The sequence below is a fragment of the Nesoenas mayeri genome, assembly GCF_963082525.1.
Source record: "Nesoenas mayeri genome assembly, chromosome: 5".
Taxonomy (NCBI): Eukaryota; Metazoa; Chordata; class Aves; order Columbiformes; family Columbidae; genus Nesoenas; species Nesoenas mayeri.
The window spans coordinates 37,915,977-37,938,170 of record NC_137548.1 but is presented as its reverse complement, the minus strand read 5'-3'; the positions used below and the strand labels follow the sequence as shown (position 1 = coordinate 37,938,170).

The 22,194-nt window shown below is 43.4% G+C and overlaps 1 protein-coding gene across 1 annotated transcript in view; it reads left to right on the top strand.

Annotated features, from left to right (window-relative positions):
- The window catches only part of LOC308041051 (deubiquitinase DESI2-like), a gene marked incomplete at its 5' end in the record, with an annotated part of 60,377 nt that extends 38,998 nt beyond the window's left edge, over positions 1-21,379 (top strand). The window contains 4 exons of the mRNA XM_080345509.1: positions 5-77; positions 1,394-1,487; positions 2,526-2,667; positions 21,007-21,379. Coding sequence (XP_080201635.1) covers positions 5-77; positions 1,394-1,487; positions 2,526-2,667; positions 21,007-21,249 — 552 coding nt within the window. The 3' untranslated portion in view covers positions 21,250-21,379. The remainder of the gene's footprint in view (positions 1-4; positions 78-1,393; positions 1,488-2,525; positions 2,668-21,006) is intronic.
- Positions 21,380-22,194: the final 815 nt, after the last annotated feature.

Sequence of the window (22,194 nt, the reverse complement as noted above, 5' to 3'; positions counted from 1 at the left end):
GTAGTACTGGATAAATGAATACACCTCCACCTTGGGGATTGGTGTCTTCCACTCTGGCATCGAGATCTACGGCAGAGGTATGAAGTATTTCCTTTTCACTACCTGCAGAACACGGAGACAACTGTATGGCTAGTCTGATACAAAAAAAAACACCCTAAACTTCTAGCTTTTGGTCAGGAATGTTTTGAGGAGTGAAAAACTCAGCCAGTTCTCTTTTTTGAGTCCATTATGGAGTTCAATAGGAATTTGTGCCGTTCCATCATGAACCATGTAGCCCTTCTTACTTTCAGTATGTAATTGCAGCCCCTGCATCTTGTGCAGCTATATAGCAGGATGACAGATAGAAGGGACCAAGTAATGCTGAAAAGCCATTCTGCAGTGAAACAGGAGGTGAGAGAAGGGGAGGAATAGGGGTGGGGGAAGAGAGAGACAGATCAGTAGATGTCTTGAGACCTGCGTAAAATGTTTGTGCTTATTCCATGTCAGGATAAGTCAGATTTGTAGTAATTATTTATGTATGTCTGTTGGCTAGAAATGATGGTATCTGGATTTCCAGATCTTGGCAACTGTTCTTTTGAAATAGCAAAGTTACAAGAAGACTTTTGAAATGGTCTGAATGGGATTGAAGCTGATTAGAGCACCCATTGCAAAAGGAGCAGTCAAGAGATCTGGGAAAACAGCTGTAGTGCAGAGAAGTACACAATAGCATCACTTCCCTTGTCCTTCTTCAGCCGTAAATGAGAATGACTTTGGCTATCTCACTCATGGTATTTTTAGCCAATGCAATGCAATAGATAAAGCCTCTGAGCTGCCATGTTCTATATCGAGCTCAGAAGGTTTCACAGACTGTGTGAGATGGCATGCATGACACTGTAGGTCCACAGGTTGTGTTTCACAGGCCATGCAAGGTGGTGTGCATGACATGGAGGGATCTCCTGGCTCAACCTGTGTGCCTGAGGCAGCAGAGTGCAATCAGCTTGGCTTTCTGCAAGTAATTCCTGGTTGCTATCTGTAAATTGCTCTGGAAGAAGATTGATTTCTCCCTACTCTAGAAGAGACTTTTTCCAGCTCAGTATCACCACCACCAGCTTCTCATAGTGTTTCTAGATGCCTCCACCACAGAACTTTCGATGGAGAGGAAGGCATCTGAATGACAGGCACAGAGGCAGACTCAGAGTTTTCCTGGTGCTGTGGGAAAGCAGTGCTGTTAGCAAGGACGGAGACTGTGAGGGTATCCTCGGGCTGATAGGAAACTGGGCAGATCCTGGCTGAAACCGGTGTTGGCAACAGCCCAGCCCTGGTGCTGATGCTGAGCTGTGCTGACAGCTGCCATAGACTTTTTCCTGACATTGCATTCATTCAATTGCTCACAGTCTGCTTCTTTCCTTGTCAGAGTTTGCCTATGGAGGGCATCCCTACCCTTTCAGTGGGATTTTCGAGATCACACCTGGCAGTGCTGTAGAACTTGGCGAAACCTTTAAATTCAAGTAAGGGCCCTTTTCTGTGTCTTACCCTCTCCTCCCTGGTAGCCACTGGTATAGAGGGAGCAGGGGAGCCCTCTCCTCTGGGTCCCCCTTTTCCCTCTGCTCATAAGCACCATCACTGCATCCTTTACATGATCCTGGTTCAAAGTCAGCCCTGCAGGGATTTTGGAGGTAGATAAAAGAGCGTGTACAGCAAGCAGGGAACAGCACTGAGCTGTGTTTGACAGCATTTAAAAGGATGCTTACAAATTAATGCAGTTATCTTTTCCCATTTTCTTTGTTTTCTATGCTCCCAGTTTCACCCGTCAGCAAGCATGGGATTAACTGTGTGTTACACAGAACCAGTGCATGGGGGGAAAAACAAAACCTAGTTGTCTTATGAATGTCACCTATTTATGCATACTGCATAGAGTGCCAGAAGTCATCACCTCGTGTGCTTATTGCTACTCTGTCACAAGGCACAGGGCAGTTTCTAGAGGAGTCTGAGAGGATGCTGCATTAGCGTGTTGTTCAAGGTGCTCGGACTGTGGGGCTGTGGGTCAAGGAGCTGCCCATAGCAAGTGGGGCTTGACCTTCCCGAACTGCCAGTTTATGTTGAGGGTTGTTGGAGACTTTTAGAAGCCTGAGCACTATTGAGTGAATACTGGGAGAAGCAATAGGTTTCTGCATAAAGTTCCCAGTCTAATCCTTTCTGGTCCACCCCACACAACCCCCCTTCATCATGAGAAAATAATCTCTGTCCTACTGGAAGTTTCTAATGGGGGTTGATGGGCAGAGTGGGAGCAGATCCCCAAAGCTGAGACTTACCTGGTGGTGAGCAGGAAGGTCTTGGGGCAGTTAGCTGTGCTGTAACCTGCTTTGGGGATGAGCTGGAGATATTACTGCACCATTTTGTTAGTCTTGGATAGCCCAAACATGCATGTCCATGTTTTAAGCCTGTCCTTTTTGCCAATGTCTGATCATTTCCCTTTCCCTAGATATGTATCACTCTCTTCGCTGTATCTTTCCATGTTTCTTGATGTGTGTTTTGCTTTTAATTAGAGAATCTATTGCCTTGGGCACTACAGACTTCACGGAAGAGGATGTGGATAAGATTATGGAAGAGCTGGGCAAGGAATATAAAGGCAACGCATACCACCTGATGCACAAGAACTGTAATCATTTCTCCGCTGCTCTGGCTGAGGTGAGCACAGCTATCTGTTGTTGGTTGTTTGTTTGTTTGTTTTAATTGTTGTTGGGTTTTTTGATGGTTTGTGTGAGTGGTGGTAGTTTCTTTTGTTGTTTGTTGTTTTGTTTTGTTGTTTTGTTTTGTTTTCTTATTTTTTAAATGGTATTTTTCCTGCTTCAGATCTGTGGTAATGCTTACAGAAGGTGAACTGGGGTCAGCATAGCCTGCCAGGCCAGAACCCATAGCCAAATCTGTCTCTGCCCTTACTATTTTTGGAAGCCTTTTGCTGTTGAAAGGGATGTGATCAGAAGGTGGAAATGCAGCAGGTTTATCACATGTTTGGTCTGAACTGTGTGGGAAATTAGGAGTGTCTGAATTTTGGTTCACTGAACAGGCGCTGAGCGCTGAGCAGGAGTTGGAAAGACAGACCTGGCTAGCATGCAAATGTGCATCATTTTAATAACAAGCACAAATAACCCTACATGATCTGCAGAGGAATAAAAATGGCTTATTGGTGTTCTGCAAACAAAAATTTGCAGCAATCAGGAAGCGGGTGTCCTTTTTCTTTATTTAATGTGCACCACCCAAGACTCATTAAAAAGAAGCATTGATTTCCTCAGACATCTTTCTTTCCTTACTCATTTTCATGTTCATGAAACCACTGTGAATTATAGCAGTGCAGTTATTTCTCTTCAGAGAGAACTGAAGTCAGAGAAGCACAAATTTATCTTGAGTATCTGCTAATCTGGGATGTTTGATTTTTTCAGTTCCTGAAGATCTGAATATTTTGAGGGAAGCTGCCTTCCCCCTCACCCCATAGATGAGATGTCTAAAGTGTGTTTTAATTAAGGTGTCAGTATTCAGCACTTGTGTAAATCTGAATTCAGATCTTGACTCAGAGCCAGAAAAAGACATAAAAAGCACAAAATGGAAATCACCTTCCATAAAAACTGTTTCTATGTTTTCCATAGGTGTTTTATGGAAAATGTGAGGAGAGAAACTCATTCTTCACAGTAGAGTTCAACTGCTTTAACAGTGAAACTTTCATTTCTCTTTCTGGAGTTCTCATCCCCATTCATTACACATCTCTCACTTTTCTTCATTATGTGGGGCTAGAGTCCTATGCCAATAACCTCTTTAGCCTCAAATGTCCATTCACTCCCCAAACAGGCCTATCAGGAATCCTGAGTGAGGTGAGATTCTGTAGAAAAAATACTGTATGATTTTATAAAAAAATCTCTGGTGAGTCTGTGAATCAGCAATTAATTTACGAGGGACCTACTTAGGCTCTTAGGATAACCAGTTCTCTACTGGATTCATCCTTGCTAATTATAGGAAGAGAAAATGACTGAGTCCTTTCTGTAAATGTTATAAAATAAAAATAAGCAGGAAGGAATTGTATTGGTGCAAACAGAATGAAGTTTCAAGAAGAACAGTGATCAAATCAAAGTTAGCTGAACTACTGTTTTGAAGTCTAATAATCAAATTACTAGAGAAGAAAACGGGAACTTTAAAAATTATGAAGGAAACTCAGGAGAAAGCTGTGCGATTATCAGCAAAAGCTAAGAAAACCCCTTTACCTGCAGCAGTGAAATAAGGTCATTGCTTATTACATATTTTGACATGTAGAATTTCTGTCTTATGTCCAAGCCAGAAGCTCAAAGCCATTCTTCCTTGATCATGCTGCTGCATGTCCATGAAGCCCTCATTGCCCCTTCCTGGTCCAACCTTTCAAGCAAACAAGACAGATCTCAATAAAAACATACTAGCGTGTTTTAAATTCTGTTTTCAATAAACCTTCGATGGACAGCTTTACAGAAGTGGAATTTAGAGTTAAGTTTTCCTGCAAGAGCTTTCTTGGTGGATTCTGTGTGCTTGTTCATTGCCCCATAACATGTCCAGATAGTAAAACAAAAGCCTAAATGGCTAGTACTATCATTTCTGTTCCAAGGAGGAGAATTTGCTCAGGACTTAGGTCAGTTTAAATAAACCCTTCATAGGCACACAGGATCTTTTGTTGCTGTTGCTCTTCGTATATGCCTATGTTTATCATCCCTCTCTAAAGTACTACAAATGCAAAACCAGAGGACGTACACTTTGGCCCTAGGAGCAGAAGGCTGTGGATGGTCTCTAGCATCAAGATATAGAAAATGGGAGCTGAAATTCTTAAAGAAATAGCTGATGTTAAGACACTAAGAAAAAGTGCTAGCCATTCAACGTGCCTCAGTCAGCAATATGATAAATACATGTGGCTGCTTTATGACAACTGTCTCCATTCTTTCTGGTAAGCATGGTAATTTTGCAATCACTGTGTTTCAGAGCTGGGTGAGAAGTAGCATCGCTTATCTTGGGATACTTTTTACTTCTTGGCGGAAAGAAAGACTGCTTGAAATCTGTTGAGACAGAGCCTGCTTGAACTGAAAACAATGGAAGTTTCTATTCTCATTTCCAACATCTCAATGCTTGGAATGCTTGGGGTTTTTTTTGTTGTTGCTGGGTTTGTTAGGTTGGTTGGTTGGTTTCTTTTTTTTTCTTGCTGTAGTTCAAATGAAAACTAAACAAAACAAAAAATCACCACATCAGGAAACTCCAAGCTCTGCCATGTAGAGTTATAAACTGAAGCCTCATAGTGCTCAGAAGGTGCCGACTACGTGGCAAGTGGCTCTCAAGACTGTGTAGATATGTAGAAAACAGAGCTGATATTTGTGCCGTAAACATAACTCTGAGATGAGTCTGTTTAGTGTTTGTATTGCCCTTTCCTCCAGACTCTTAATCTGTTAAGCTGCACTAATAATAAAAAAAAAAAAAAAAAATAAAAATAATAATAATAATAATAATAATAATAATCTACTTATGAATAGCCATGTTATATGGCTATTAAAGACAGGAAACTGGGAAAAGTAGTCAAAGAATTAAAAGAAAGATGTAGAAATCTTGTTCAGCAGAATAGAATTGCTCACTGAAACTGAGATTTAACTCCAGCCACACAAAAAGCCACAAAGATTTTAAGTAAGTATAAATTCTCGGTCTCTCTGTTGCTGTAGCCCAGCTGGAAGGTGATGCTATTGGTACCACAGCGCCCTTTCACCACAGAGAGGGATCGGGGTGGAGATGAATTTTTAGCATGAAAGAGGGAATTACCAGCTTTGCTCCCTACAGGCCTTCAGGCCTTTCTGCTCATGGGTGGTGTGGTTGGGTGGGTTCAGCATGTGGTTGTTCTGGGCCTCTGAGGTAATGCCAGGCAAGTCATGTCCCTGCACTGTGCATAAGTATCCCCTCTTGTATGCTGAGTTATTTCCTTCCTTTAAAAAGGGCTCTGAAATCTTTTGGTGACAGCTCTCTTATCTGCCAAGGTTAATTAGCTGTTTTATGGCTTGTGTTGTTCTGTGCCAGCATGCAAACCCAGAGCTATGTGGCAATGTAGGAGTTAATGTGTGTTTACTCAAATCTGTCTGACAGGCCTTGAGATCTGGCTGCACGGCCATGTTCTAGGTAGCTGCATTTGGCTCCCTTAATTTCCTCATCTGGCTGCGGGCTTGCTAATTAGTATCCATACAGATGTTGCCCCAGTGGCTGGGCCATGGGTTGAGAGATAAACCATCTGTTCACATGGGTTGAAGGCAGATGCGGCCATGTGTCCTGCTAGCTTATGTCGTGATTCTGCAGGGGGAAAAAGAGGGACGTATAAAGCTGGTTCTCCCTCCCAGATCACCTTTCTCAGGATCACACCTGAAGACAACATCTGCATGTCTAGTTGCCAGGACCTGTAAGCCAAGTTCTAAATCCTCAAAATGATTGCTGAAGCCACAGGGGTTGGACTTTACTTTTGAAGTTTCTGTTTTCTTGTCCTTTACCAGTGCACTCTCAGCAAGTTTGCAGATGATACCAAGCTGAGAGGTGCAGGTGACAGACTTGAGGGATGGGATGCCACCCAGAGGGACATGGACAAGCTTGAGAAGTGTGCCCACGTGAACCTCATGAGGTTCAACTATGCCAAGTGCAAGGTCCTGCACGTGGGTCAGGGCAAGCCCTGGTATCAATATAGGCTGTGGTCTGAAGGGATTGAGAGCAGCCCTGAGGAGAAGGACTTAGGGGTACTGGTGGATGAAAGATTGGATTTGACCCAAAAATGTGCACTTGCAGCCTAGAAGGCCAATTGTATCTTGGGCTGCATCAAAAGGAGCTGCATCAGAGTCTCTGCCTAGTAAGTGCTGCACACCATCTTCATTACAGTTTTGAAGGAAGTTCTAATGTAAAGCAGGGCAGAATTTCCCAGTGGATAGTAATGACAGTTACCAGATGGAATCCTTGTGCATGTGCCCAGCTTCAATTTAAGACAGCTGGTACATGCGCCACTTAATGCCACTTTGCAGTCTCCCTTCACTCTCCCAATCTATATCAGTGTGGGAAGGTGAAGGGACCTTGATCTAAACAGTGAAAATCTAGTCAGGGTTGCCTCAGCCACTCCGACCACTGCAACATGGTCCCGTGGTACCTATATTTATAAACCACTTAAACAAATTGTTTGTGGCTTAAAATGAAGAGGTTCATCAAAGTGAGATTAGCAGTTTGCCTACCAGAAGCTTATTCCTTTCATGTTGTTTATGTTGACTCTCCCCAAAATCAAGTAGTTTCAGTACCAAGCTCTCTGAAGAAACTGTCCAAGAGAATGGTCAGTCCTTTTGGGGGACATATGCCTGTAATTTCTATAAAGAAAAGTCAGCCAGGCCATCAGCAGCACAGCCTGAACTTCCCATCCTGTTCGAGCTACTGTGCCTTTCTGTGTCAGTACCCCAGATGGGTAATGCTGCTGGCACACCACAGGGATTTTGGCACTCTGATAAGGTTATGCATGGGTGGGGAATTCAGTTAGGACTGCATCAATATCGGGTGAAGTCCTTCTGTTGATTATCTGTTGTTAAGTCATTATGTTCATAACAATCCCCCATGTATACTTACAGCAATATATTCAAATGGCCCTTCAAGGAATTTAAAAATATTTATGTTCCGTATGGTTTGTCCTGGCCGATGAAAGAGGATATTTAAGCTCTTCCAGATGGAAAAAAAAATATTGGCTTTTAAGCATTAGAAAAACCTTTTAAAACAAAAAGAAAGGCTAAAATAATTAGTTTTTTCCATGTGATGTATTGAATTTCCTGATTTTTCAGGACAAGGAGATGTGAGATAGCAAAAGGATAGAAGTTACAAATTGCTGTAAAGCAGACACAAAGGAAGATGAGTACATTTGTAGTTTTGGGAAGAAGCCAAACTCAAAGTAATTCCTGGGCTGATATTCCCCCGCAAGGACCCACCGGTTTGCGGTCCCAACCATTCCAGTGCTTTGCAGGAGCACTTGTCACTGCATCAGTGGGCCACAATGCAGTGTGCCATGAGGTGCCAAGAAATACATGCTGTTACACACTCTTTGTCACCAAGACTATTCTTTGGCCACAGATAAGGGCAGGTGCATGCAGATACAGGGAACTGTGAAATTATTGTTAGAGGGCTCTTTTCAATGTGAGAAAATGGCTCATGATGGCCCCTGCAACTCTACAATACAATTTGGGCTTGTGTAAGGCAGATACTAGGTAAGGCAAATGCAAACTTGGCACAGCTTGTACCCCTAACCGTGTGTAAAGGAGAAAAGTTGACTGCCAGGGGTTCAAATATGAGTGTATAAGAATATGAGCCCTACTGATGCGTAGGCATATGGCGAGCAGGCAGTGCCTGAGGACAGCTTCTTTAGAGAAGATAGCAGTAACTAGAGGATCAGAGGGAGGATGGTTTTCTTCTTCAAAGGTCTTCTCCATTCTCGTGATATTCCTCAGTGATACCATGTTGCTGCACCTTAAAAGACTCCAAAAAAGCTTTTACTGCTTACCCCATTCACAAACAGAAGATGACTCATTTGACTTCCCACCAGCAATTTTCCATGCTTCTGAAGTTTCCTGCCTAAGACAAGCTATGGAGCTGTGTTCTTACCAGAGTGATGACAGTCACTACAGCATGTCTCAGAAAAAGGGCAATTCACCATGGGAAGGGGGAAAAACACTTTTGAATCAGCACCAGAATGGGAAGATAAATGTAATGACTCAAAGGAACCACTCCTCACTTCATTTCAGTGTGATTACTGCCAAGCAACTAGAATGATCCTTATTTAAGGAAACTCTTCAACACATTGGTATAGGACATTTGACATATAATTATCAAAGCTTCTGAACACCAGGAAATATTGCTCCTTTTATTCCCCAATAGCCTTACCAGTGGTGGAATAGCAATGAAGTCAGTGGGTCTTATGGGCCATTTTGATATTAAGTTGATGCTCCTCGTAATTGGAAATGAACTGAGATGCACTGATTTGATTCACCTTAAAAACTGTTGATGTTAGAACTTTACGTGAGGACAGCAGTGACAGAAGATTTTTATTACCATGTATTTCCTTCTCCTTTTTGAAAGGGGAAGGATTTCAGGATTGCCTTCTGATTTGTGTGCATAATTTATTTTAAGTACCAGAAAAGGTCAAAACCCTCAGTATTTTGTAGCAGTTTCCCAGCCCCTGCAGTTATTTTTTTTTATTATTTTTTAATTTTTTTTTTTAGGAGAAGGCTAATTATGCATTAATAGGACCTGTTTGTGGTTTTTAAAGTACAGTCAGAAAATCTGCAGTAGCCCTCTGGACAAACCTAGCTCAGAAACACCTGAATGGTCCGGTACGACTTCTGCTAGAATCACTGAAAGCAGAATTTGGCTGTATGACTAAGGGATGGTGAAGCACAGTTAAACATCTGTATTTGCTTCCTAAATTATCACTACTTTATTTTATATCTAGAGAAAGCTATTAAAAAACATGAGAACCAACTCTGAAGTTAGGGCACACAGTTCATGTCCCAGGCAATGTAGGCCCACTGATGAATGGGGTGGGTGCCCTGGTGGCAGAAGATACAGAGAAGGCAGAATTACTGAATGCCTTCTTTGTCTCTGTCTGCTCGGCCGAAGGCTGTCATGGGGAGCCATGTACCCCTGAGACCCCAGATGAAGCCGGGTCAATGGAGGAGTTCGCTTTAGTTGATGAGGACTGGGTTAGGGAGCAATTAAATAGTCTGGACATCCATAAATCTATGGGTCCAGATGGGATGCATCCGTGGGTGCTGAGGGAGCTGGCTGAAGTCATTGCTGGACCGCTCTCCATTATCTTTGCCAAGTCTTGGGAAACGGGAGAGGTGCCCGAGGATTGGAGGAAAGCAAATGTCACTCCAGTCTTCAAAAAGGGCAAGAAGGAGGACCCGGGTAACTATAGACCGGTCAGCCTCACCTCTGTCCCTGGGAAAGTAATGGAACAGCTTATCCTTGGTGCCATCTCAAGGCTTATCAAGGATAAGAGGGTTATTAGGGGCTGTCAGCATGGCTTTACCAAGGGTAAGTCATGCTTGACCAACCTCATAGCCTTTTATGAGAATGTAACAAGGTGGATGGATGATGGCAGAGCTGTGGATGTGGTCTACCTTGACTTCAGTAAAGCCTTTGACACAGTCTCCCACAGCATCCTCACAGCTAAGTTGAAGAGGTGTGGTCTAGACAATAGAGTAGTGAGGTGGGTTGCAAACTGGCTTAAGGAGAGAAGCCAGAGAGTGGTAGTCAATGATGCGGAGTCTAGTTGGAGGCCAGTATCTAGTGGAGTGCCTCAGGGGTCAGTACTGGGGCCAGTATTATTCAATATATTCATTAACGATTTAGACGAGGGAATAGAGTGTACTATCAGCAAGTTTGCTGATGACACTAAGCTGGGAGGAGTGGCTCACACGCCAGAAGGCTGTGCTGCCATCCAGCGAGACCTGGACAGGCTGGAGAGTTGGGCGGGGAATAACCTAATGAAATTTAACAAGGGCAAGTGTGGAGTCCTGCATCTGGGCAGGAACAACCCCAGGTTCCAGTATAGGTTGGGAAATTACATATTAGAGAGCAGTGTAGGGGAAAGGGACCTGGGGGTCCTGGTGAACAGCAGGATGACCATGAGCCAGCACTGTGCCCTTGTGGCCAGGAAGGCCAATGGCATCCTGGGGTGTATTGGAAGGGGGGTGGTTAGTAGATTGAGAGAGGTTCTCCTTCCCCTCTACTCTTCCCTGGTGAGACCACATCTGGAATATTGTGTCCAGTTCTGGGCCCCTTCGTTCAGGAAGGACAGGGAACTGCTGGAGGGGGTCCAGCATAGGGCAACAAAGATGATTAAGGGAGTGGAGCATCTCCCTTATGAAGAAAGGCTGAGGGAGCTGGGTCTCTTTAGTTTGGAGAAGAGGAGACTGAGGGGTGACCTTATTAATGTTTATAAATATGTAAAGGGTGAGTGCCACGAGGATGGAGCCAGGCTCTTCTCGGTGGCAAACAATGATAGGACAAGGGGTAATGGGATCAAGCTGGAACACAAGAGGTTCCACTTAAATTTGAGAAAAAACTTCCTCTCAGTAAGGGTGACAGAGCACTGGAACAGGCTGCCCAGGGAGGTTGTGGAGTCTCCTTCTCTGGAGACATTCAAAACCCACCTGGACATGTTCCTGTGCGACCTCACCTAGGCGTTCCTGCTCCAGCAGGAGGATTGGACTAGATGATCTTTTGAGGTCCCTTCCAATCCCAAACATACTGTGATACTGTGTGACACTGTGATACATGTGATTTCATTCTTCAGAAGGCTCTTTGAGGTCATTTGGATTTGAGGGATTAAAAACTCTTGAGGAAAACAGATTGGTATCTCATTGTCCAGCTTCCTTTTGTGCCCATTGATCCTTTTCACCCCTTTATTCTTTTAAATATTAAAGGATCTGTTTCCTTATTGCTCAGCATTTCTTGATCCAAAGGATTGATCCAGGAGACTGTGCTTGGAGATGCCATCACAATAAATGGCTAAATTTTGATCTAATTATTAAAACTGAACTAGAATTTTTCGAGTAAACCAAGTCATCAAAAGGAGAACCTCTTAGAGAGATCTGCCAGTTTTATGAAATCTTTTGCTAGGACATTTTGTCGTTCAAACAGAACTTTTAGCTGGTGAGACACACTCATCCGCAAGTAACTGAATGTTTCCCAGATAGAGATGCTTGCTGAGGTGTAGGGGAACAAGTTGAACTACAGATTTTTTTTTTTTTTTTTTTTAACTTTTTGTACTATATTTCAGCAAAAATTCTCCTGAATATCAGCCACAAGACGCTCTGGAGCAGGGAGTCCCTCAGCCTCTCTTGCGGGATCTGTCCTACTTCAACTATTTACATAAACAAGGAGTTAACACATTTCAGCAGAAGAGAGAGCCCTGAATAAGAATTTTTCTGCTTGTGGTTGTAGAAGCTCATTTTTAACTTGTAGAATTTGCAGAGGTTTCCAGAGAGAAAAAAATATTTTGGGGAATGGGGACTCTTGCTCTTGAGCCCAAGGGGCCTTGGAAAATAGACTTGGAGTTTAATGAAATGAGCTTGGCCCATTCTTTTACACAGGAGGGGAAGAGAGTCTCCTAAGCATCTGAGGTGGCTTAGGTCAGCCTTGGAAAATTCTTAAGCATCCTAGATGAGGCTGTCTTGTACATGGCAGGGATTATGGACCTTATCACAATCAAATGCTTTGCAGCTAGAGTCTTAGAGCTGCAGCACTGCAGTGCTCAACCTGGGAGGTAAATCGCTCCCAGTCTCCCAAAGTCTGTAGGACTCTCTCAAATCAGCCTAAAAGGAAGGTCTCCTATAGGAAATACCTGGAACACTAACAGATGGAGTCTTCACAGTCATTCCTGCAACCGGATGGTTACAGAGGACTGAAATAAGCATATAGCGCACCCACTATGGATGATGACACCACAGTGATATTATTAAACCCTCATGCCAGATTGGATGGAAATGCTTGGTGAAGCCACACAATCTGAATCTCCTTAGGAGGGGTGCAATCAGTCTCTCCTGCATGTGGTTAACATCTAAGCTGGATGCTAGGGCTTCTTTCCCCTTTTCTTTGTATTATTGGTAATGATTTGTCCTACTGATAGTAGCAGGGAGAGGCTTTGTCATTGTGTATCAGTGCAATAGCAGGAAATATGCATCTTTCATAACTGAAGCACAGTGTAAGATATCCCTGTGACTGGCTTTAGAGCTGTGTTTGATGTATGGTATGTCCTGATGGTATGGCTGTCTTGGTTGTGCTTTGTCAGTGTGGTTGGAGCTTTGAGTAGAACAGCGGGTCTTGCTTTACTGGTAGAGGGTGTGGAGCTGTGCTGAAGTGACAGGAGGTGGTGGCCAGTGCGTATTCTTTTCTCTGGCTATTCACCTGTCCTTTATCAGCCAAGGCAAAGCTGATGGCATGTGTTATAACAATCTGACATCAGAAGCTTGTTTTCCTTAGAGGAATTCAACTTTCAGTAAATTCTCTGTAAAAGACAGGTTTGCTGAATCAGAGACCAAATGAGGGCAGTTTTTTAATCATCGGTGAATAATTCAAGCCTAAAGCTTGGGGTCCATCCCCAGGCACATATGAGTTCTCATCATAATGTTATTAAAAACTAGGAAGCTCTCCTTAGCCTGAAAGCTATCAGAGAGATAGGATTAAACACTAGAGAAGGGAGCTTCAGGTGACATGTGAGTCACAGTCAGGCAGAATCTTTTATAAACGAGTCTTCAGCAGATCCTAAGTAGACAAGTAATACCTGTGTTTTTCTTAGTCAACAATTGCTTTTCTGTTGTCTCTGTTGTAGAGGAGGAGAGAGGTGTTTTGTTGCATAAAAGCCTACGTGGGATTCTGCTAATGGCAAGGGACACAATGCTCCCAACAAACAGAGAGAAATAAATGAACAAACAAACAACAACCACAGGGCATGAAAGAACATTAGGAAAGCTTTATTTCCCAGCTCCTGAGCCAGTCCTGCTGAAGCTGATGGAAAGACTTGCATCATTGCAACAGCCTTTGAATGTTGTTAGCTCTATGGGGAACAGACTGTGTTTGTTTTCTGTTTTTTAACTGCCACATACGTTTGGAAGAAGCATATTAATAAAGACGTCCTGCACCCATAAATTATCCTCATGGTTTCAGATAGATGTCGTTTTTTCTCTCATTTCTGCCTTCAAGTATGCACAAATTTGACTGCAGGCAGTTAAAAGAAACTGCTATATTGCATTCTAGAAGTGGCTTCTCTGCAGTGATAAAATGAGATTTCTAGGTGTAGTTTGTGTATTAGTTGAAATTGATGACATCTTTGGGAAGTCCTTAGAATGAAGGCTGCTATTAAAAGATAAACTTTTTTTTCCATCATTAACCTTTCTAGCCTTGCCTATCCTGAATGAATTCTTATGCACCTTTCACTTCTCAGTCCATCCTCTTTACCCTGTCTATTTACATGTGCAGGGGAATAGTATGGGGTAGCAAGTAATTTGAAACAGAAATCAACTGCCCCTAAACGGCAAGTTCGTAGCACATAATTTCCATTTTTTGGAAAAGGGCTGATTTTGCCACATGTACTTCTGCAGTTATTTCAGGTTTTGCTTTAATGTGATCTATGCAGCCAAAAAGATTAAATGCAAAGATATTTTAGGAGTAATTCTGAAGAAAAAAAATCTTAAGCTCACTGGGGCTGGTATAAATGTGGGTGTTTTGTACCATTTATTTTATTTGCTTTTTGCATTTGTCCTTATCTAAATAACCATAATACCTTGGCTAAGTTAGTTCATTTTATCTGGGGCATTCATCTTAAGTCATCAAGGAGCCTTTTGAGTCTTTCTATGTGCAAGTGCCTGAGAACAGATGCCTCTTTTCCACAAATGAAGATGGCAAGGAAAATCCCTGATCTTTTCACCACTGCCTGTTGATAAATGAAAAATGTCAGGAGTGTAAATGAACTGTCTAAGTGTGTTGATAGGCTTTTGAAACTGGAACCTTTTGCTTAGGAGTTTTGCCGATGCTGCCAGACAGAAGGTATTTCCCTATTCCGATGAGTTCCCGTATTCTCTCTTCTCATTGTATCTCCTTCCACAGTAACCTCCTGCTCTCTAATTTTAGAAAACAAGGCTTGATGCTGAAACATAGGAGTTTCTTTGTTAGCAATTCAGGAAAAACAAATGCTCTTGATGTCCATCCCTCTATGCATGTGGGTTGCCTGCTCAGATTCAGCATGTCTGTAACATTGGAAAGGTTGACCCTCTTGGGCAACAGCTGTTCTTAGCCACTGGTTGCAAAACAGCACTTGTGAGGAGAAAGCAGTTCCCCTTCATGCCATCATAATAATAAGAATGAATTGCAGTTGTTCATTCATTTGGTGGGAGTTTCATTATTTTAAATGTCACTAATGAGGCCAGACTTAATTATACTCAGTTTTCCCAAAATGATCATCTGTTATGAGGCTACTTGCTGCCCACCTTGTCATCCTGCTACTGCTGGCTATACTTATAAGTGTACAAGGTGGATACAAGGGTCTTTATGGTGAAAGAGAGTACTGCCATGCTCCAGTGCTGGCACACAATTAATCAGCAATGACACTCATAATTCAGCTCTGAATGTAGTTCATCAGGATGTTGCATTTGCAGCTACTGTGCCTCTCCACTGGTGGCCTGGACAGTGGGGCTGAAACAGCGCTGCGAGTGCTGAGGAGCTATAAGGCAGCTGTCTCGTTTGACCCAGAACTACCTACTCCATCATCTCTGTTCCTGGCAACCCTCTGCATGCAGACTCTTGCATAGAGGCAGCTCTGTCCTTTTGCCACAGGAGAAGTGACTGACACATTTCCACTAGCATCACAAGGGAAGCAAGACTGTTGGTATTAGTCACTCCTTTCAATGTTTTCATTTTTCCTCACTCCTGGCTAATCTTAGGGAGACAATGCAGACACTTCTGTTTTACATAGGAGAAATGCCTGCCATCCTGGGGAGGATCCACAGTAGTGGCAGTGCCCTGCCTGCTGTAGAACAAAAAGGGATTGCATGGGAGAATGGGGGAATTTTAGACAGTCACTTGAACTCATTTAAAAGGTTTTTCACTTCCTCCCTTTGACTCAGGCTACTACCTCCCAGAATGCAGCCGCATTACAGAGCTCATTCAGCCTCATGTACAGATTTTCAGCTGTACCCTTTCCTCTGCAAGATGCCGCCCATGCCTGGCTCTGCTGAATGTGTGCTGCGTGCAGCTTCAGGGTCCAGTGCCACCTCATCTGTTCTGTTGATACCCACAGACTAGTTAGGTTCCCTAGAGTAGAAATTGCAGTTTTTACACACTAACTGTACAATACATTTGTTTCAAGAAACTGATCCTAGTGTGCCAGCTCTGCCAAGGTGAGACTGTGTTTTCAGGTGTGTTGTGAAGGTGGTATGCCCATTTTCTTTCAGGAATGTTATTTTCAGTGTATACACCATGTGCAATAGCCATTTAGGAGTGCATAGCTAGAGGTATGTTCCTCACTGACATGAGGAGACTCCCTTAGCTCTGCCAGCATGGGGCAGTTATACTACCAGTTCAGTTTTTGCCAGGTAGTTAAAAAGATATCTCTGTGCATTGGGTTAATGGTTTATTCCAGATATGTCCAAGTACTAATTTTATTGCATTGCCATACTTCTCTTTCTACATATGTTTTTTGGCTGCCCTAGCAGAGCCTACACGCTTTGCCTGGCCAGTTGTGTTGGTTTGTATCTAGTGACCTTATCTGGAAATTCTGATAAGCATTATCTATGCTATACTGTCTAGCCCTCGTTGGAGCCAACTCATGTGAACACTGGAAAGATTCCCCTTAGGCACCAGAGGCTTTGCTTTTAATGTTCTATGTCATGTGTGTTAGACTCCTCAGGCAGCAATTAAAGCCCTTTGCATTTTCTAAGACACAGCAAGGGAAATACTGTATAGTAGCTCAACTGGATGCCCCATGTGGACAACACCTCATTTTTAGCAAGGCTGCTAAATGGAAGTGGCAGTGGGTTCAGCAGATGTTCAGTGCTGAACTCTCGGAGTCTCAGTTTGAAGACAAGAATTGAAGTAATCAGCATGTATTGTTTGAGGAATGTAATGTTGCCTCTGCTCATCCTGATTTTCATGGATCGGAGCACTACATAGTGCCTTTGGGAAGGCTCACTTAAAAAAAAAATTTCTCAAGTGCCTTCAGTTATAGTTCTGTGCATGGTTTGAATTGCCCCAATTGCATCATCCAGCGCAATGCAGAACTTACTGTATTTGAGAGCTTTGTCTTAGGATCTACAAATAATCAGGCTCATCTTGAAAGGGGCTCAGCCTGTTAGACTATCATCTCAGATAATGTCTAGCCTATGCCTATAGACCCAAAGCCCTGACAAAATGCAGCACATTATAGCATTGTCCTCCAGAAGGCAGGAGACTGATTCTTCTATTGCTGGATGACATTTAAGCCCATGTTTCCCAGCTGCTAGGGAAGCTCCCTAGGAAGTTCCCCTGCCCAGAGTAAAACTTTACAGGGAAGCGTTAAGGCCTTGCTAGGCAGTGACTCCTAAGTCTTATGGCGCTTAGGGCAGGGAGGAGTGATGGGGTGCAGTCCTTACTCCCAGGGCAGTTTGTACATTTTAACCAGTGACTGTTCAGTACAAACGACACTGCTTAAGATGCTCAGAGGATCTTTTTGTACCCCAAATTACTTGGTTCTTGATGATTTGTAATCCTGGTGTGGATTTGACAGCTGCCTAGAAGTAGCACCTGAACTGTCATGTCCCATTTCTCCCGCACATTTGGCTTCAGCCACGGATGTCTGAACTGCTGTTTCCACTTGACTCTGCAGATGCCAGCTGGGTCATGTACAGTTCTTACACAGAGTCCCCAGAAGAAGCTGCAGCTATGGGAGACTTGGCTCTCTATCAGGAGGTGCCACTCAGTGGAAGCTGCAAGTACATGCAGCCTTTGGTGAAGTTTCTGCCTGAAACAAGGACTGATCTCTTGGTGGGCAATCAGAAGCTGTGCTCGCTGTCCCATATGCTGGATTTTGGTCTGTGACAGGGACTCACTTTCTCTGGGGGTCGAGAATAACTCACACCTTCAGAGACCTGGCAGTGAGAAAATGAGGAGGAAGTGCTCTGCTCAGCAAAGGTAGCTGGACACTGTTCATGGGAGGTTTGCAAAGCTTAGTGAAACCCTACACGGGCTGAGATGTTCCAGGCACTGCTGCCACTAGTCCAGCCTTTCATGTACTCTGCAGGGTTACCCATCCCAAACACTTTTCTGCCTCACATGAGCTATAACTAGCCCCTGAGCTTTTATCTCACATAGGATTAGCCCTTCTGTGACTGTTTCTTTTAAAGTTCCTTCTTCAGTCTTCTACATATCAAAAGGCTCAGCTACTTTCTTATCCAATGCCAAGCTCAGGCTCCACTACAAGTGTGTTAAGTTTCCTGAAGGGATAGTAGCAGGACAATTTGGTATGATGGTCAGGACCAGCAATTTCTGACCCATAACAATTTATTATCTAAAAAACGAGTTCTACTGGTGGAAAAAATGATAACAGGGTTCTGTGAGTTTATTGTTCCAGCGTGTGGTTTTGAGTTGAGAATTGCTCTGAAGAGCTGCAATAAGTAGATTTTTCTGTGGATTCACGTGCAATTGGAAAATGCTCGCTTCACTTTGCTTGCACTGTTTTTTTTTAAATCAGTCTGCTTAATCCCCTTCAAGTCAGGTTTATTTGATGTTTCTCCATTAGCTAAGTACTGCTGGGTGCTCCAGCACAATATGCTTTATGGTAAAGAGTGAAAAACATAGGAGCAGGCTTTACTGCCAGTGGCATTCCCTGCCGTTGCTCTTTTTCTTTTGTTGAGGATTGTGTGTTGCTGTGGAATAGTAACAAGGCTTCACTGACAAGAAGCAAGGACAAGCATGACTGAGGAAAGGGAAACCACTTTGACTCCATCATTATCCTTAAGCTCCACAAACTGTCCTTTGCTGACTGATGGCTGGATGCCCACACATCTCTGTTCTTTTTTCTGGCTCTCCCTTGCCTCACTGATTCATTCTGTGTGAAGAAGCTCCCATAAGCACAAAGCAAACATCTAAGCATTGCTTCCACATTGGGAAATGCTATTTCAGTTGCTAGGGGATCTGCTTAGAAAAGAAAGCCAACTCTTAAACACAATATTTTCATTTCAGGCCTCTTACCTTGTGCTCTTCTGTTGTTTCAGCTAATTTTCATGCCCTGGTTTTGTTTTCCTGTTAATATCGGGGCGGGGGGAAGAAGTCTTTGTTGAGACTTACGACTGCTTGAGAACTAAACTTACATGCACAGATACATCACAAGGAGCCTAAACTGAGTCACTTTCCACACTGGCAATATGTTGCCTAACTTCTTGGAGAGGAAGAAAAACACTATGAAATCTAGAGGGAATTGTGCTGCTTTTTTGGCTTTGGCTCAAGTTCAGTGTTCAAGTAGAACATATTGAAAACAATTTAGAAAATTCAGTAGAATTCTTGTGAAAATGATCAGAAATGTCTGGAGAAAAGCAACCAGATCAGCAAATTTTCTATGAATGAGTCTTAAAAGCAGGTGTAGAGGTCATCTCCTTACAGGCTCAGGCAATAGCTGTAACAATGAAAATGAGGGATCTGGATGAAGATAAATAATTGGGTTTTTAATAATAAAGAAATAAATAAAAGTACATGTTCCCAGGTTAAAAATTTTAATAATACAGATTCACATAGGTTTATCTGAGGTTAAGTAACACTGTTACGTAGCACTTACCAGCACTGGTAAGAACAGAAATCAAAGTCCTTGGGGTGTATTAGATAAAGAACAGTCTATGCTTGCAAGTAATTTTAGCAGTGAAATGGCTCTGCTCATTCTCTGATACCTAATGATAATGTCTTCAATTTCACACATTGATTTTTAAACAATGCATGCCTAAATAAAGTGAGTTCTGTGTTCAAATTAACATGGTCACAGGTTTGTTGCCTTCTCCATAACTCGTTGGAAATTCCATGCTGTTGGAGCAAGCTAATTCCCTTATCCTCAACACCACTGTTGGAATGGGCTTAGATTGTTCTGCTCAGGCTATATGCATGAAGGACCAGCAGGTAACAACTATTATATAGTGCCACACAGCCCATGCTCTAGCAACTGCTTCTGTGATGCTCTCTGAAAATCTCTTGAAACCTCTAAGCACGGCATTTCCATTGTAAGGAACAGATGTCTCACCAAATAATCTCCTTAGTGGGTTACAGTTAGTTTTTGTAGTAAATAGTATTAAATTAAGTGTAGTTTTAAAAGGAAGAAGGTTGGAGGAAGAACAGAAGAACTTAGTATTGGCAGAAGGTGCAGTATGGACAGCTCTAGAACCAATAACCCATGTAAATTGTGGGACAAGGTCAGTGGGATGGAGTTTCCATGGGAGGCAGTGCTGGGAGGTAAGGAAAATTCAGGTATTATGACTACTGTAGCTGCCATGGACTTCAGGCTCTAGCATACCGGTATAGGGCCACATTGGCAGTATATTTACTAAAGACAGGCTCTTGAGGCACGCCGGCTGATCAGTTCCACATGTCGCTTCTGTGCCTGGCATGGAAAATGGTAAAATGTAAAGGGAAACTCTCATTATGTGGTCTAAGCCAAATACAGCTAGTAAATCTGACACCTGTTGGCATGCATGGTCAAATGCAACAGAAGAAAAGGTCTGCTGTCTGTAGCAAGTTGTTTCATTTTGCTGAATATTATATGACCTTGGAAAACAGTATCTATGCTAGCAGAGTGTAACCCAAATCAATGCCTATTGATGAAACACAGGCCTAGTGAGAAGCTAGTATTTTTGTTTTTTACATACTTTCCCACGTTTAGGAAATACCATATTAGAAGAAATTAAAGGGTGATGTGCTAGGATAGGAAAAAGACCTTCAGATACTGTAACTTGACTGACTTGAGTGTGTCAGCCAGCAGAAGAAAAGTGATTAGCAAGAGTAGCTTATCAGGCATCTCTGTCCACCTACTCCGGCTTATCTTCTGGGCTCCTCAAGGTCTGGCCAGCAACAGCCTAAATAATATTCCAAATTTTTCCAAATGATTGTAATTGTCTTGGTTGGGAAGTACCAGCAGGCCTGTCCTCTTACCTGTGGACTGCCTGGAGAACAGAGTGGCCGAAGATATTGAGGGCCATGAACTATTTTTCCCTGGTTTCCACTAAGATGCTGACAAGGGCTATGGCTGGCAGGGCCCTCTGTGCAGGTCCAGCAGTTGTGTAATCATTTGCATTTATAGCTGTTTCTGACTGCAGAAGATGCTCTCTACATTTCAAACAGCTCTCTTCTGAGCAACAGGGACTTCACCCTGCTGAGGTGGTGGTGCAGATGGGGATGGCATTGCCACTACGCACATGTTTTGGTACTATTAACCATGCTCGTTTTTGGTTTGCTCCACAGATACTATGCGGGAAAGAGATCCCCCGCTGGGTGAACCGCCTGGCCTACTTCAGCTCCTGCATCCCCTTCCTTCAGAGCTGCCTCCCCAAGGAGTGGCTGACCCCAGCAGCCCTGCAGAGCCACATCAGCCTTGGCCTCCACAAGGAGGAGCAGGGGGACACAACGGATGAGGAGTCCCCTTCCACCTCCACAGCCCCCTCAGCCTCAGGCACCTCACGAACCTGTAGACATACTCGGGTCTAAGCTGTGCCCAGTATGCCCTCAAATAGTATGCCCTCTCTCTCTTGTACTATTTCTTTCTCACACCCTTTTGCACAGCTTGGTTTCTCTTTTCTTCAACGAACAACACGAGAAGGAACACTGTTTCTACTAAGGAGGTGAACTTCAGTCCCTTTTCTAAGGACTGCCACTACAGTTGCTTCAGCAAAATGACTGTGAACCCCAATGATGAACTGGGGAGTGTGGTGACTAAACTGGATTCTCCTCCCAGGTCCCTCATGCTCCCTGATCCATGGAGAACTGCTGGCTCTCTCGGGCATGAGAACATGCATACGGGCTGGGAGGCGCCATGCTGTGATGTTCCTTCTCTGGAACTATTTTATCTTTTTAACTCTTCCCCCACCCATCTGAGCCCAGCAGCTTCCTCTCTATTTTGGCTGGGTTTGATGTTCCCCTATGGCAAATCTCCTGCCCACACCCAGTGAAGGAAGTGGAGCCAGAACTCAACCTTCTCATCTCTTAGACCAGCAACAAGCTCCTCTCAGCCCCATCCCTTTTGTAATTACCAGGTTTATAACTCATGTGAAAGACAAATGAAAGGTGCTGCTGTTCTACAAACATCAGTTTTCAGTACTCAAATTTAAGAGCTCAAATGACTGTCCTGCTCTTGAAAATAATAACAAAGAACCTAGAAAATGAATGTGTTACCATGGGTTTTCTTTGGGGTCAAAAAGAGGATGGGGCTAGTGCTTAGAGGCAGCTACTAAGCAGGTGCAGAGGTGGCTGTTGACCATATTGGTGCTTTTTGGCACAGACGCCCTCTCAGTTCCCCTAATTCTAGGCAGTGTTCCTGGTTTCTGTTTTATTCCCTGGACTCCCTGAGGAATCTCTCTCCTAGCTGACATTTGCTGGTTGTCTTGGGGGGAATAGCCCTTCTGAGCACAAGGAGGAGGAGAGAGAATCTGTTGG